A 14,429-nucleotide genomic window follows, 5' to 3' on the forward strand; every position below is an offset into this window, starting at 1 on the left:
AGTTTTTGGTTTAACAAGTCTTTATCTCTTTTTATCCACCCTCTGGTTTTGTGTTCAATCAAATCATTTTTCACTTTAGTCTACCAACATACCAAGTGCCAGAATCATCATCGTCGCACTTTAATCATTAAAACTCTAATTGTTACAATTTATTAAATTATTTGGTTTATTTATCAACAATACATACATTCAGTTAAGATACAACTTCAAATGTGCCTCTGACCGTCTTGTCTTATCTGTGCATCAGATGATCACTAGATAATTGTCATCTATTCTTGGTTACTGTGATCTCGTACGACTTAGTTTTAATTAAATAATTGTATTTTCAAGACCATTCCAATTGACCGGTAACTCAACTATCTAAATTTAAACATATTACTGGTGTAAAAGTATGAATTTTTCTTGTTGCGTTTTATTTTAAAGACAATAAGTACATACATTGTATATTCACTGTATCTACACAACAGCAACAACTTGTTAAATCATCTGTTTCTAAGTTGACTTGCCTGACACTTCTCTAACTGTTTCCAATGGATGTCCAACAAGTGTCACTATCATCTTCACCTAAAGAATCTTCACATAACCCATCAACAACACCAGATGAATCGAATAACCTAATTAAATCAACAAATAACAATGATATTGATGGAAAATCATCGCCAAAAGCCAACTCCTCGCACAGCAAATATATCCATTCTTTTAAAGAAAGAGAGTCAATTTTAACGTAAGTCATACACAGAGATTTATCGGCTACTCAACTGACTAATCAACTATTTATGTATCTTAATTTATTTTACTGATTTTTATCTTCTCATTGCCTCTATATAGCGATATTTTCAAAACAAATGTACACATCAATTCAGCATACAATCTATTTCTATCATTAACAATTTTATTCTTGTTCACTCAACTGGGACAATATTTGTTGGATTTAAACGAGTAAGTATTTCCCTCCATCGATGTCTATGTATTTTTAATTTACTGTTCAATATTTCTTCGCAGGTTGACACAAGATTTAAATTACATGAAATGGGCTTTCGGAAAATTTCACCTAGGATTGACTGTTATTTCCTATTTATTTTTTTGTTCTACAATCCAATGGATAATCATCCGCTCAATAAGTAATGTCATTAAACCATTGACAGAAGTGTCATTAACCATCTTCGCCATCTGACTGGTTCTAAAAAGTGTTAATTTTTCCCTCTCTCTTTTTATTACCAGATAAAATGTCAACAACTTTCTGGATAGCTGAGACAATCCTTATCCTGATGTTCACAGTGATTCCCACTACCTTAATTAACAAGATTCAATTTTCACCCTTCCTGGCGTTAGCTATTTACTTGGAACAGGTAAATCACCTTGAATGTGACAACAATAACATTACTGTTGCTACATTCTTATAGCCTGAAGGAAACTTCAAAATATTTAAGTGTATTTACGATGCACAGTTAATTGAGTGAAATTTTCGATTTCTATCTAAAACCTCTTTTCTATTTTACCTTTCAGATGAGAAATGGCATGAAGAGTTGGTCATTAGTAGTTGAAAACATGGATCTACCACCAGGTAATAAAATTATGATTCATTTTAAATTATTTGACACCAACAGAACAAAAATCGATCAATCGAGAAGCAATAAACCATTAAATCTAACTACGTTGTATTTTGTATCTTTTTTTCACAGGAAGTAGAGCGACATTCAAACAGTTTTGCTACTTTATGTTTGCTCCTACCTTACTTTATCGATCTTCTTATCCAAGGTATTTTATTTATTTTCAAATCTGACCTTTTAATTTCCATTCAAACTGTAATTTAATATCCGTTTTTATATCTTTTTTTGTATTTTCTTTTATCTTGTCTTTCAATTGGTTTTAGATCAAAAACTCGAAGCTGGCGCAAAGTTTTACTCCTTTTTTTCCAATTCTTAGCTTGTATTTTCGTAGTTTTTGCAATAGCTAGACGTTTTGTCAGTTACACATTCAGTACAACCGGAATCGTGCCTCTAAAAATTAATGAATTACCTGTAATCTTCTCAATTGCCCTGGTTGTAGGTCTTGTCCTCAAGTTTTGCCTTATGTTTGGTTTCCTGCATTCTTGGCTAAATATGTGGGCTGAAATGTTACAATTTGCTGATCGATTCTTTTACGATTCTTGGTGGCTTTCGTCTTCATTCGGTGAATATTACCGAAAGTGGAACCTTGTTGTTCATGTCTGGCTCCATACTTACATTTACAATCCTCTTAACAAGGTCAGTGAATGTTCTGAGAACTATCAGGCTGGTAGATTCATCAAATCCGTTTAATTTTTGTTTCCTTCCAGAAACAAATTTTTTCATTTCAGGTGAAATCAAGATCCCACTTCAATATTAACCACATAACAATGATGAAATTTCAAACAAAATCCCTAGAACCGAATGTTTTGAAATAGAGAAAAATCTCATTACGTATTTCCAATATTACCTTGTTTACATTCAATTGTGATCAAAATTTAAGCAATCTGTTGAATGGGTAATTTTACAAGAAATGATAATTAGTGAAAGTTATTTCTTGAATATAATGTAACTCGATTTAGAAAAATGTTGATAGGACAATTTGTTAGCAAGCTACATTGTATTTCGTTACTTTGTTAGGGTAATCATGATAATGACAGGGTTGGTAAACTTAAATTTAATCGCTTCTTAATTTATATTATTACTTGATAATTTGTTTTTTCGTGTCTCTTCTAATACCCATCGATTGATGTGTTTACAATTTTGACAAACCTGTTTTTATTAATAATCTGTTGCATATTTGACTGACGTCGATCCATTCAATGGATCGGTCAATTTAATAGATTAGCTAAGTTCTGTAGGGAATTTTTCTTACTCCTAGAGATTACCAAATAATGATTAAATATGTACAATCGAATTGCAACTCTTCCTTTAAGGAATTAACTTGTCTAATTTGAATAGCAAAACAATTGAATTCAAGTTATCTTTTATTTGGTTTTATTTGTTTATTTTATTGATATTATTGACTTGTTTAACATAGACTCCAAAGTTCATTTTTTATCACAATTTCCACTTCATGAATTTTCGCATCTCAATTCCAACGATTGAATCCTTTGTTTCACATGAATATTTTCATTTTTAACCTTTGTTCAGTTCAATGCTTCTTTTCAACACATTCGTTTCGAAATCTCCTATTTTGCAATTGCTTCTTCAATGTTTCATTTGTAATTCATGATTGAATCAAATTTTGAGATTATGATATAATGATTGTGCTTATGATCATCATGGGTCCTTGAATTCTATTGATAATTTTGGGCCTCTGGTGCACAATATAAACACCCTTAATTGTCATCACCTTGAAGATAGATGATAATTTTACATAGGATTTCAATTTTATAATATAAAAATGATGGACATTGCGTCCGATCAAGGGCAATTACCGATGAATTACCACAATTCCCTAGTACGAGAAGCCCAATGATTTCAGCTGATATTAAGTTAACTATTTTTGGGCAATACCAATTTAAGGCATATTATTTATTCAGGTTGTCAAATCTTGTCAAGGTTTGTTGACTAATGATAGCCTGAATTGAGATTGTCATGCTTATGTTAAGCTGTAAAGTATTCAGAATAGATTTCTTTTCAAATTACTTCTAATTGTGTGACTTTTCTACCTAATTTGATTTAGACAACTGATTAACAAAGTTCCGATTGAGTAGATCAAATGATTTTGTACCTTTAACTATTATTTTAATTTGTTGTCATTTACATTATTTTGGCAGTGTTACAATTATACAGTCAGATAACACTGATTGATAAAAATTATGTTTATTCTCGTCATTGTATCATGAGGGAATTTTTGATTTCATTTTGAATCAATTTATTGGATCAATCTATTTAATATATCTTTTTATGTAATACAATTATTGTAATTTTATTTCTCTTCTTGATTTTACAGAAGTATGACAATCGGAATTTAGCTGCTACAGCTACTATGGTCTTCTCGTCGTTATTTCATGAATATGCATTGTCCATGGCTTTTGGCTTCTTTTATCCCGTTTTAACCTTAATGTATTTCAATGGAATCTATTTTTACTTTGCAACTCTTCATTTCAGTGGTAAAACCAATACAGCCATGAACACGTCAATATTTGCTTCACTTATCCTTGGCATTGCTATTCAAACCATGTTAATTCCTATGGAATGGTATGCTCGATTGAATTGTCGACCAGTCTATAAGGTAATTAAATGCACCAATCGAATGATTTTATATGACTTTTATTCAAATGATTTTTTAATCAACTTTTGTTTCTTCTTTTCAGGATTTCTTGCGGGACTTTTTTATACCAAGGACTCCATTCTGTGTTAGATTTGAATGAACCTTTTCCAATTCATGATTTTTTTAATTTTTCTTGAATTTGCATTCATTAAATTTGCTCTCCACTTAAATCATTTTCACATACTCTCATCATGGGTTTACACGGTATCATTAAAAAATTCAGAGATCAATGTATTTTTAATTAAATGAGCTTATTGTTTTTTAATTCAAGCATGTATTGACATTTTTTCACAACACTTGTTTGTATTGATGAAAATGAACGATTTTACACTTTGAAAGTAGTAAAATACCTGGACTGATTTGTAATAGCATCGATTTTCAAATATAAATGCTATAATAAATGAAATAAAAATGAAATATCAAGAGTCTTTCAAATCAAGCGCCTTAAATTGTATCTAAATTTACTTGCAATCACGTGTTACACTGCAGCTTCTATTTTGTAGAATCTGTAATTCAATTCAACTTGTAACTTGATTTATGTTTACATGTCATCTAATTGCCGGCAACTTCCGTTTTGTTGATCTATCTTATTTTTTCGTTTAATTTACCGAGGTTAATAGTTGCTTAACTCTTATTATTTTGTATTTACTTTCTGTTTTGCCAAGATGAATGAAAACGGTGATGGCGACTGTGAAGATATCACCTTTAAGGTTAGTATTAGTTTGTTTCAAACATTTTTTTCACATCTTTCAGTTCATCTTTAAGATATTTAAAACATTTGCTTTTGGATTATTAGTGGAGTAAAAAAGTGCCCTTTCACAAAGTTGGTGAAAATTATAAAACGGATGGTTATGTTGTTACTCCTAACACTGAAGATCTTTTGAGGAGTCATGTCAAGAGAATTGGCGGTCAAGTTCGCACAAGATTTCCTCCTGAACCAAACGGAATTTTACATATCGGTCATGCTAAGGCAATCAACATAAATTTTGGCTATGCCAAGGCTAACGGTGGTATCTGTTTTCTTAGGTATGATGATACTAATCCTGAGAAAGAGGAAGAACGTTTTGTTCGAGAAATTCAAGAAATGGTTGAATGGCTTGGTTACAAACCGTATAAGATTACTTATTCTTCAGATTACTTTGATTTGCTTTATCAATATGCTTATGAGCTTACTCGAAGAGGCCTTGCCTATGTTTGCCATCAAAAACCAGAAGAGCTACGTGGTTTTGATCCACCACCATCTCCTTGGAGAGACAGGCCTGTCGAAGAAAATTTAAAGCTTTTCGAGGACATGAAAAATGGGAAAATGCAAGAAAATGAAGCAACTCTTCGCATGAAAACTACACTCGGTGATAATAAAGTTGATCCAGTTGCCTATCGAATCAAGTACAAGCATCACCATCGTACTGGAGACAAATGGTGCATCTATCCTACTTATGATTTTACGCACTGCTTATGCGATTCTATTGAAGATATCACCCATTCTTTGTGTACTAAGGAATTTCAGTCTCGTCGAGCGTCTTATTATTGGTTGTGTAACTCACTTGATCTCTATTGTCCAGTTCAGTGGGAATACTCTCGTCTCAACATGGCCAATACTGTAGTGTCAAAGAGAAAGATTGCCAAACTAATTGAAGAAAAGATTGTTGCTGATTGGGATGATCCCAGACTTTATACTCTCACAGCTCTTCGTCGTCGAGGTTTCCCGCCCCAAGCAATTAATTCTTTTTGCCTTTCTTTGGGCTTAACGGGAGCTCAAACAATAACCGAACCTCATATGCTCGAAGCTCATGTTCGAGATTATCTCAATAAATATGCTCCTAGAGCTATGTGTGTCATGGAACCATTAAAATTGAAAGTGCTAAACTATGACAAGTACTTTCAAAGTAAACCACACTCTCTAACCGTTGAAAACTTACCTACCAATCCATCATTAGGTAGTCACTCAAAAATCTTCGATGAGTATGTTTATATCGAGCGTGAGGACTTTTGTGAAGGTGCCATGCCGAAAGGATACAAACGTTTGACTAATGAACAAACTGTTGGTTTACGGTTTGTAAACATGGTTGTCTCTGTTCACCAAGTGATTAAAGATGAAGACGGTAACATAAAAGAAATTGAAGTCAATATAGCCCCAGTCGGTGAAGTTAAAAAGCCTAAAGCTTTTATTCATTGGGTATCGCATCCTCGCCCAGTAGAGATCCGTCTTTATGATCATTTATTTAAACATAAAAATCCTGAAGACAAAGACAAAGTTCCTGGTGGTTTTGTATCTGACGTCAACCATAATTCATTAAAAGTAGTATCCGGAGCCTTAGTTGATATTGAAGGATCTTACGAAAAACTGAAAAATGAAAGATACCAATTTGAAAGGATTGGTTATTTTGCACTAGACCCGGATTCTACTGACGATAAATTGGTGTTCAACAGAATTGTGACTCTTAGAGAAGATAAAGATAAATAAACTACAAAAATTTTTATGCATGAATTGAATTCTCATTTATTTTATATGCCATGATTCGGATTATTTTCCGAAATAATTAGTTCAAAGAATGCTGATTAATCTGGTTCATAATATCAGAAATCATTTTATCATTCAAAGATTTTTATTGTGATTTTTTGATCTTTTTTCAAGTCAATATCAAAAATTAACGATGATAATAAAATATAATTTTGTTACAGTATCACTTTTACGTGGAAAAGTTAATAGCACAATTTAATTATACAACAGAGTGTATTTTAGTTTATCTTTTTAAAACTTTGCTTCATCATTTCATCCGGCAAAAAAAGCTTATTAATAAAAACGGTATTAGACAATAGAATTAAAAGTTGAATCTAAGATTGATAGTTGTGAGTACCTGCTGATGTAGCATTTGGAGCTCCGAGGTACACGTTTGATCCTGGCTGTTCATACTGTTGATATTGAACAGGAGCAGGAGGAGGATTGGTCACATCAGTTCTATAACTCCGGTACTTCTTGATGGTAGAAATGTGGTTTGTTGATGTACTCGACCTATTTTTGACCATCTCTTCCATTGATGGAGGATCATTCCAACCTTTAGCAGTTCGTCTAGCTTCATCCATGGTCAAACAAAATGGCAGCACAGTAAAATAATGAATAAGAGATGTTTATCTTGAGTCGGTTTGAAACCAGAAATGGAGAAGGATTGAGCTTAAGACTTTGCGAGGTTATGAATAATAAAAATAGATTTTGAACCTATCAAAATTAATCCAAAATGAATTAATAGAGAGGAAAACAGATTGAAACAGATGTAAAGATGAGTAAAATTTATCGTTAGCATCAAAATTGATGAATCGATTAGATCGATCATCGTTTGTTTCTCAATAAATCGATCACTTCGAGGACATCTGCAATTTTTTTTCATTTTTACCCTGTACATTTTTTTTGTAACAATGTTTGAAAAACATTAGCTTGCAATTATGAGTGAATCGCAACCTGTAGTGAAAATTATTTATTACAATGGTAATGATGATGTGCCAACTTCCATCAGACTTTCAGTTCCACCAGATCAAGTGACTCTCAGTGATTTTAAATCTGCCATAAACATAAAGCCATCATGTGAACACAAATTTTTCTTCAAAACCATTGTTGAGGGTGTGGGTATAGTTAAAGAGAAAATAATGGAAGATGATGTCAAGTTACCCTTCTTTAAGGGTAATATCATCTGTTATATTGAGTCTCTAGAGTTGGATTGTCTGTGTGATGTTGGCCATAGTAGACGTGTTTTTAATCATCATTCACATCCACATTCTCTTTCTCATTCCCATCTACAATCCCATTCTCATCTTCATTCTCATTCTTCTCATTCTTCTGCTCATTCACACTCTCACACACACTCTCACCCTCCCAATTATCACCATCAAGATGAATACTATTCAGAAGACGATGATGATGATGAAACAAGTTCAAGGATCTCATCTTCTACAAATGGAACCTCAGTTAGTCGTCCTAGATTGCGTAGGAAGAAGCTTAGGAAGCGACACATGTCTAATGCATCATCCGTCTCCAGTGTCACTGATAATTCCAGTTGTTATTTTGGAGCAGTAATCAAAACCGTTATTTTAAGCGCGGATGATAAATTGCATCTCGGAATGAGCTTAGCTGAAGGTTTAAGTGGCGCACAAAATGGTATTTATGTTGGTTCGCTTATTAAAGACGGAGCAATAGCTGCAGAAGGAACTATTCAACCTTTCGATATGCTTCTTCAAGTTGATGAACACGTTTTATCTGATATGACAATTGATGAGGCTCTTGAAATAATTCGAGAAAGTATCCAAAAACCGGGACCAATGAAACTTGTGGTAGCCAAAAATTATGAATCAAATCAAGATAATTATTTTCCTAACACTCGAGATGAGCCAATTCAACCTATCAATTTAGAAGCTTGGACAGCGACCGGCTTTGATGGTAAATTTAAACACATAATTTTAGTTGATTGATTATTTATTCATTTTTTTCTTATTTCTTACAGAAGGAGTCGGTCATCAATCCTCAGGATCTGCTTCTACTTCTCTCAGTCATTCCTCAATGCCTATCTCTGAGCGAAATCATCTTTTACCCGAAACAGCAGAACTTTCAGTGACAAATAGCACCATGTTTACTATAGCAAAGAGTGCAGCTAGACCAGGAAGTGGTTTGACTGTAAAAAATAGAAAGTGGCTGAAAATGACAATCTTAAGAGCTTTTGTAGGCCGAGATTTAGTGGACTGGTTATATAAAAATGTCAAAGGATTTAGTCGACGCAAAGAAGCTTATAAATACGCTAAACAGATGCTGGAAAATGGTTATATTAAACTTACTATAGCTAAAAAATTTTCAGAAAATAGTTACTACGTGTTTGACGAGAAGTTTTATTGTGAAGATGATGCAATGTATTCGCAATTTTCTACTCATTTTAATTAAAATTAATCTTTTTTACATTTTCATTGCCATTGTAAACGAAGATCACTTTTGTTCATAAAGAATATTGCAATATTTGTTCATTGGTTAAGTCATCAAATTCTCATTCTTTCAAGACTTTAATAAAATTGATTTTAATTTACAACTTTTTTACTATTTTTCATCTTTGTTTTCATTTGAACGACATTTAAAAATGCCTTTAGTATCGATGTATCGAAAGTAGAAAAGGATTGGTTGTACGTTGTTATAACTTTAACTTCAGGTTGCATGTTATGCTATCAGTTAGTTTAATTCTTGTCTCATGTTATGAGGGAAACGTACGAAACGTTTTCTAGGAAGCATTTTAAAAAAATAAGATTAAGATATTTGATTGACTTATAAAATGAACCACAAACTTCTTCAGTAAGTTAAAGAAACAAAGTTTTCGTTGGATAACAAAATTTTAATCTCGATAAATAGCAAAAATGAGCTATTAGAATAGCCTCTGAATAGGATTTTTATCAACATTTTTATACATTTTTATCGATATAATCAGATTGTTCCTTATTTTCATCATTTTTTCTCACACATTGATTGATTATCAACTCTTGTTTCCATTTCTTCCATTTCGTTTCCAAATTTTTTTACCACAGAATGATATAACGTGTCAGATGTCTCTGTCAAGCCTTATGTTTCGCAAATGCTACGTTTGAAAGTTACAGGGTGACAACGTATCAATATTTGCATAGGTTAAGTTTTTTACTCACCATAATAATCAGCATTGAAAAAGACAAAATCCAGTAAAAATTTTGATGCATTCGCGAAAATTTTAACGAGTTAATATTATTTTTGACTTGTAGTCTTGCATATTATATTTTCTTAATTAATTCTTAATTAGATTAAATAATTCGGTGATATCATAATAAAGCTTCACAAATGTGGACTCTATTAACAGGTCAACCTTTATTTTTTTAGCAATTGGAAGATATAAATGAAGCTATTATTTTAGATGCAACAGATGTATAAATATTTGTGAAAAATTCTGTCAACTATTTAATTTGATGTTGTTATTGAATTGTTAAGTTATTACTCATCACATCTAAAAATTAATGTAAATGCAAACAAATGACTTCTGAAGCAACAAAAGATGCAAACACAGACTTATTTCAGTTTTATATCCGTTTCCAGGGAGTGATTCAGTTTATACAGTTGACTTCAGATGAAGTATAAAATGAGAAACTTTTTGAGAAAAAATTATATCATCTCAACATTCGAGAACAAAACAGTTAAGACTTAAAACACTTTCAAAATGTTTAAAAACATGTATTTGTGCTCAGTTCTACTAGCTATCATCTCCTGTAATTATGTCTCTATGCAATTGGAGACAGTTGTCTCCATGGCTGGAGTTCCGGACATGCCGGCAGATCTTGCAGATCCTGAAGGTACAGGAGTACTAGCCCAATCAAGCGCTACAGCAATAGCTGGTGATAACGATCAAGACAGTGAAAATGGAGGTAACGGTATGCTGGGTGACGTACCTGACGCTGGTAGCTTAGTTGATGTAGAAATGAACATGCCAGACTCAGTTGGCATAGTAAACAAAGTTACATCTTTAATGAACGGAGTTGCACCTCCCTCTATTCCGAAAACACCGGAAACGCCTTCAGTACCATCAGTACCGAATACAGACTCGATAACTGAAATTGTTAAATCAGTAGCTGGTTCAGGTGGGGGCGCTAGCTCAGAAGGTGGTGCTAAATCAGAAGCTGAATCTAGTTCAGGTGGTGGAGCTGGATCTAGTTCGAGTGCTGGTGGTGCTACTGCTAACAGCTCAAATGCAAACACCAATACCGTCTCAAAAACCGAATCAACCACGAATAATGAATCAAGCACCAAGACTGTTGAAAATACTAACGCTGGCGGTAATTCTGGTTCAGGGAATAATGAAGCAGTAAATTCATCAGCAGCTTCAGATTCATCATCAGAAACTAAATCATCTAGTAACTCAGCCCCAGCAGCCCCTGGTTCACCCGCTCCAGCACCAACAGCCCCTGGTTCACCCGCCCAAGCACCAGAAGCCCCTGGTTCACCAGCTCCAGCACCAGAAGCCCCTGGTTCACCTGCTCCAGCACCAGCAGCCCCTGGTTCACCCGCTCCAACTAATGGATCACCCGCTTCAAGTTCAGCAGCAGCAGCAGCAGCATCATCAGCATCCTCTGACTCACACGCTCAAGCACCAGAAGTGCCTGGTTCACCCGCTTCAGCACCGGCAGCCCCTGGTTCACCCGCTCCAGCACCAGAAGCCCCTGGTTCACCTGCTCCAGCACCAGCAGCCCCTGGTTCACCTGCTCCAGCACCAGCAGCCCCTGGTTCACCCGCTCCAGCACCAGAAGCCCCTGGTTCACCCGCTCCAGCACCAGAAGCCCATGCTCCAGCAACATTACCAAGTAATGGATCACCCACTTCAAGTTCAGCAGCAGCAGCATCAGCAGCATCCTCTGGTTCACCCGCTCAAACTAATGGATCACCCGCTCCAGCACCAACAGCCCCTGGTTCCCCCGCTCCAGCACCAGCAGCCCCTGGTTCACCCGCTCCAGCACCAGAAGCCCCTGGTTCACCTGCTCCAGCAACATCACCAACTAATGGATCACCCGCTTCAAGTTCAGCAGCAGCAGCAGCATCATCAGCATCCTCTGGTTCACCCGCTTCAGCACCAGAAGCCCCTGGTTCACCCGCTCCAGCACCAGCAGCCCCTGGTTCACCCGCTCCAGCACCAGAAGCCCCTGGTTCACCTGCTCCAGCAACATCACCAACTAATGGATCACCCGCTTCAAGTTCAGCAGCAGCAGCAGCATCATCAGCATCCTCTGGTTCAACTGCATCAGCAACATCATCAAACAAAAAATCATCCACTTCAAGTTCAGCAGCAAGTTCTTCTAATGCAAGCTCTGGTTCTGGCTCAGGTTCTGGCTCTGGCTCTGGTTCCGGCTCTGGCTCTGGCTCTGGCTCTGGCTCAGGTTCAGGAGGTAGCTCGGGTGGTAAATCAACTGCCAAATCTAATGCAAACTCTTCAGCTAACGCAGGTAAAGGTAAAGGTAAAAATGCTAAAGGAAAGGGAGGAAAAGGTGGATCATCCGCCGCTTCAGCAGCTGCAGCTGCAGCAAGCTCTGGATCAAAAGGAAACCCCACTGGCAAAGGCAAGAGTGGGTCTGGTTCACATGCAACTGATAAATCAATGATTAACATTGATGTACCTATGGCTGGACTCAAAGTGAAAATGTAAATGCTGAATTCATATTTTCATCATAATCTTTTCTGTAACAATGGAATAAATAAGTTAAAATAAGCAAAATTCAGTCTGTCTCGATGATTTTTTATTACAAGTAACGGAACAACAAAATGAGTTAAATGAAAGTTTATAGCTTTATTTGAAACTTGACTTCATTGAAACTATGATCTACAATAATGAAATAAATATAAAACTATCTCTTATAAAGGTGTTGTTAGGCCTATTTTGAATAACTGCTAACAAGGTAACCTTTTGTTGTCTTGAATGTCGAGAACAAACACCACTGCTTGGTCATCTATGGCTTCTTTTTCCATTACGTGCTTGTATGTGACAAAGTTTGTTACCTTTCTTGATACTACCTTGTGTTGTCTTTTCCAATCCAGCAACCAAGAATCACTTGCTTTGGAAGCTTCAAGCTGCAACTCTCTGGCTTTCGTACAAGCGCAACGTTTCAAATCGATGTCATGAACTGCAGCCAAGTTAATTCCAAGATATAAAGACGCTAGAGATTTGCCCTAATTGTGGAAACGAATTTCTCGAAAACTGTAAAAGATGTAAAGATGTCAAGACCTCAGATTATAGCCATGAGCTCTCTTAGTTTTAAGCAGCATGAGTTCGAACGTTCAAGTTGATTAACGTCACTTATATTCTGAATGTTAGAACTATTTTCGATTGGATGTTCATCATTGATGCTGGCAAACATACAGAGATTTTTTGATAAGAAAAAATGTAACACTAGAGAAATATTCGGCAAGAGTCTCGATCTGAGGACAGAGGCTGGGCTTCAACACATGTTTAAAGACATTTAAATTATTATCCAATTACTGGAGTCTCTTTAAACACTGAGGATGAAATAATATTTCACAAATTAGAATAAAACTCCACACAAATTGAATATAATTAAACACAAACAAAAACAAAACACAGACAAAATGAGAGCAAGGGTTGATTGGCGGATATCGTCTGACTTATTGTTTCCTTCACTTTACTTTGGTTAGATTAAAATGGATTTCAATGATGAATTTTTCAATGATTTAAAACCATCTATGTTAACACAATTAAATGAGGAATACCCAGGAATTAATTTTGCTAAACATTTCAACTTAATTCCACCTTTAAATGAATACAAGTGTTTGTCCACTAGTGGTTGCTATGGCACTATGAAAATAATACATCAAATTACATCGCAGTTTGATTATGTTTATCGGTGTAACCGTTGTTTGACCGAAATATCACCTGGAAAAAACACTTGGTTTGACTCTTCTCGTCTCTCACTTATTGAAAATTTATATCTTGTATTTCTTTGGTGCTCGGAAATAAACAACAAGAAGATGAAGGACTTCACTGGTCATAGTAAACAGACAATTTGTCATCACAAAAAAAAGCTGGGAGATTTAATGATTAAACATTGGGACAACAACTAAGATATTATCGGAGGTGAAGACAAAATTGTCGATATAGATAAAAGTATCTTCTTCAAGAGAAAGAATAATGTTGGCCGAGTCTTGTCTGGTGAAATAAATGGTACTTAAGTTGTTGGTGGCGTTGAGCGTGGGTCAAGAAAATGTTTTGCGCAAATGGTCAAAAAAGAGATAAAACAACATTAAACCAACTGATGAGTCGATGGGTTCAACCAGGAACAAAAATACGGACGAAAATGACGGACAAATGGGGTGGATACCTGGACTTAGAGAGTCTTGGTTATATCCATAAATCAGTCAATCACAGCCAAAATTTTATTGACCCTGATGACAACAATGTACATACACAGAAGATTGAAAGATTTTGGAAAAGTTTAAAGAAAAATATACCTAAAGAGTCAAGAGCAGCTAACAAGGAAGCTTACCTTAATGAATTTTGTTTTAAATATACATATTTTGAAGGGAAAAGTCTAGGTATGAAGTTCAAGCTTATGATTGAGTTGATTGCTGGTTACTTCAAAAATCCTCTTCTTACACAAATCTAAGTCCATTG

General features: G+C 35.0%; 4 protein-coding genes across 5 annotated transcripts; all 4 read left to right on the forward strand.

Annotated features, from left to right (window-relative positions):
• Nucleotides 1-87: 87 nt before the first annotated feature.
• On the forward strand, nt 88-4,701 carry LOC107364500 (sterol O-acyltransferase 1). The gene is made up of 9 exons (XM_015931863.3): nt 88-724; nt 829-939; nt 1,003-1,121; nt 1,222-1,349; nt 1,507-1,564; nt 1,683-1,758; nt 1,874-2,246; nt 3,946-4,227; nt 4,310-4,701. The coding sequence occupies exons 1-9, from the start codon at nt 531-533 to the stop codon at nt 4,364-4,366; spliced, it is 1,398 nt and encodes a 465-aa protein (XP_015787349.1). The 5' UTR covers nt 88-530; the 3' UTR covers nt 4,367-4,701.
• A 95-nt stretch (nt 4,702-4,796) lies between these two features.
• Nucleotides 4,797-6,754, forward strand: GlnRS (Glutaminyl-tRNA synthetase). The gene is made up of 2 exons (XM_015931861.3): nt 4,797-4,976; nt 5,063-6,754. Exons 1-2 carry the CDS (start codon nt 4,932-4,934, stop codon nt 6,728-6,730), a joined length of 1,713 nt encoding a protein of 570 aa, XP_015787347.1. The 5' UTR covers nt 4,797-4,931; the 3' UTR covers nt 6,731-6,754.
• Nucleotides 6,755-7,668: 914 nt separating this feature from the next.
• Nucleotides 7,669-9,332, forward strand: LOC107364499 (Segment polarity protein dishevelled). Of its 2 annotated transcripts, none has more exons than XM_015931862.3 (2): nt 7,669-8,695; nt 8,760-9,332. In XM_015931862.3, exons 1-2 carry the CDS (start codon nt 7,708-7,710, stop codon nt 9,188-9,190), a joined length of 1,419 nt encoding a protein of 472 aa, XP_015787348.1. In that variant the 5' UTR covers nt 7,669-7,707; the 3' UTR covers nt 9,191-9,332. The 2 variants fall into 2 exon arrangements, with proteins under 2 accessions (XP_015787348.1, XP_089123071.1); XM_089266945.1 differs by having other exon boundaries at nt 8,763-9,332.
• A 1,087-nt stretch (nt 9,333-10,419) lies between these two features.
• On the forward strand, nt 10,420-12,518 carry LOC107364578 (uncharacterized). Its single transcript, XM_015932000.2, has one exon. The coding sequence runs from the start codon at nt 10,476-10,478 to the stop codon at nt 12,447-12,449; it is 1,974 nt and encodes a 657-aa protein (XP_015787486.1). The 5' UTR covers nt 10,420-10,475; the 3' UTR covers nt 12,450-12,518.
• Nucleotides 12,519-14,429: the final 1,911 nt, after the last annotated feature.

Source organism: Tetranychus urticae, chromosome 1 (assembly GCF_039701765.1).
Source record: "Tetranychus urticae isolate SD_2017Ah chromosome 1, NJAU_TeUrti_SD_1.0, whole genome shotgun sequence".
NCBI lineage: Eukaryota > Metazoa > Arthropoda > Arachnida > Trombidiformes > Tetranychidae > Tetranychus > Tetranychus urticae.

Excerpts from the sequence above, each read along its gene's own strand:
- LOC107364499 (XM_015931862.3), top strand. The coding sequence starts at position 7,708 with ATGAGTGAATCGCAACCTGTAGTGAAAATTATTTATTACAATGGTAAT. Across the intron at positions 8,696-8,759 it reads GACAGCGACCGGCTTTGATG|AAGGAGTCGGTCATCAATCC; the intron begins GTAAATTTAAAC and ends TATTTCTTACAG.
- LOC107364500 (XM_015931863.3), top strand. The coding sequence starts at position 531 with ATGGATGTCCAACAAGTGTCACTATCATCTTCACCTAAAGAATCTTCA. Across the intron at positions 1,759-1,873 it reads TATCGATCTTCTTATCCAAG|ATCAAAAACTCGAAGCTGGC; the intron begins GTATTTTATTTA and ends AATTGGTTTTAG. Across the intron at positions 4,228-4,309 it reads ATTGTCGACCAGTCTATAAG|GATTTCTTGCGGGACTTTTT; the intron begins GTAATTAAATGC and ends TCTTCTTTTCAG.
- LOC107364578 (XM_015932000.2), top strand. The coding sequence starts at position 10,476 with ATGTTTAAAAACATGTATTTGTGCTCAGTTCTACTAGCTATCATCTCC.
- GlnRS (XM_015931861.3), top strand. The coding sequence starts at position 4,932 with ATGAATGAAAACGGTGATGGCGACTGTGAAGATATCACCTTTAAG. Across the intron at positions 4,977-5,062 it reads GTGAAGATATCACCTTTAAG|TGGAGTAAAAAAGTGCCCTT; the intron begins GTTAGTATTAGT and ends TTGGATTATTAG.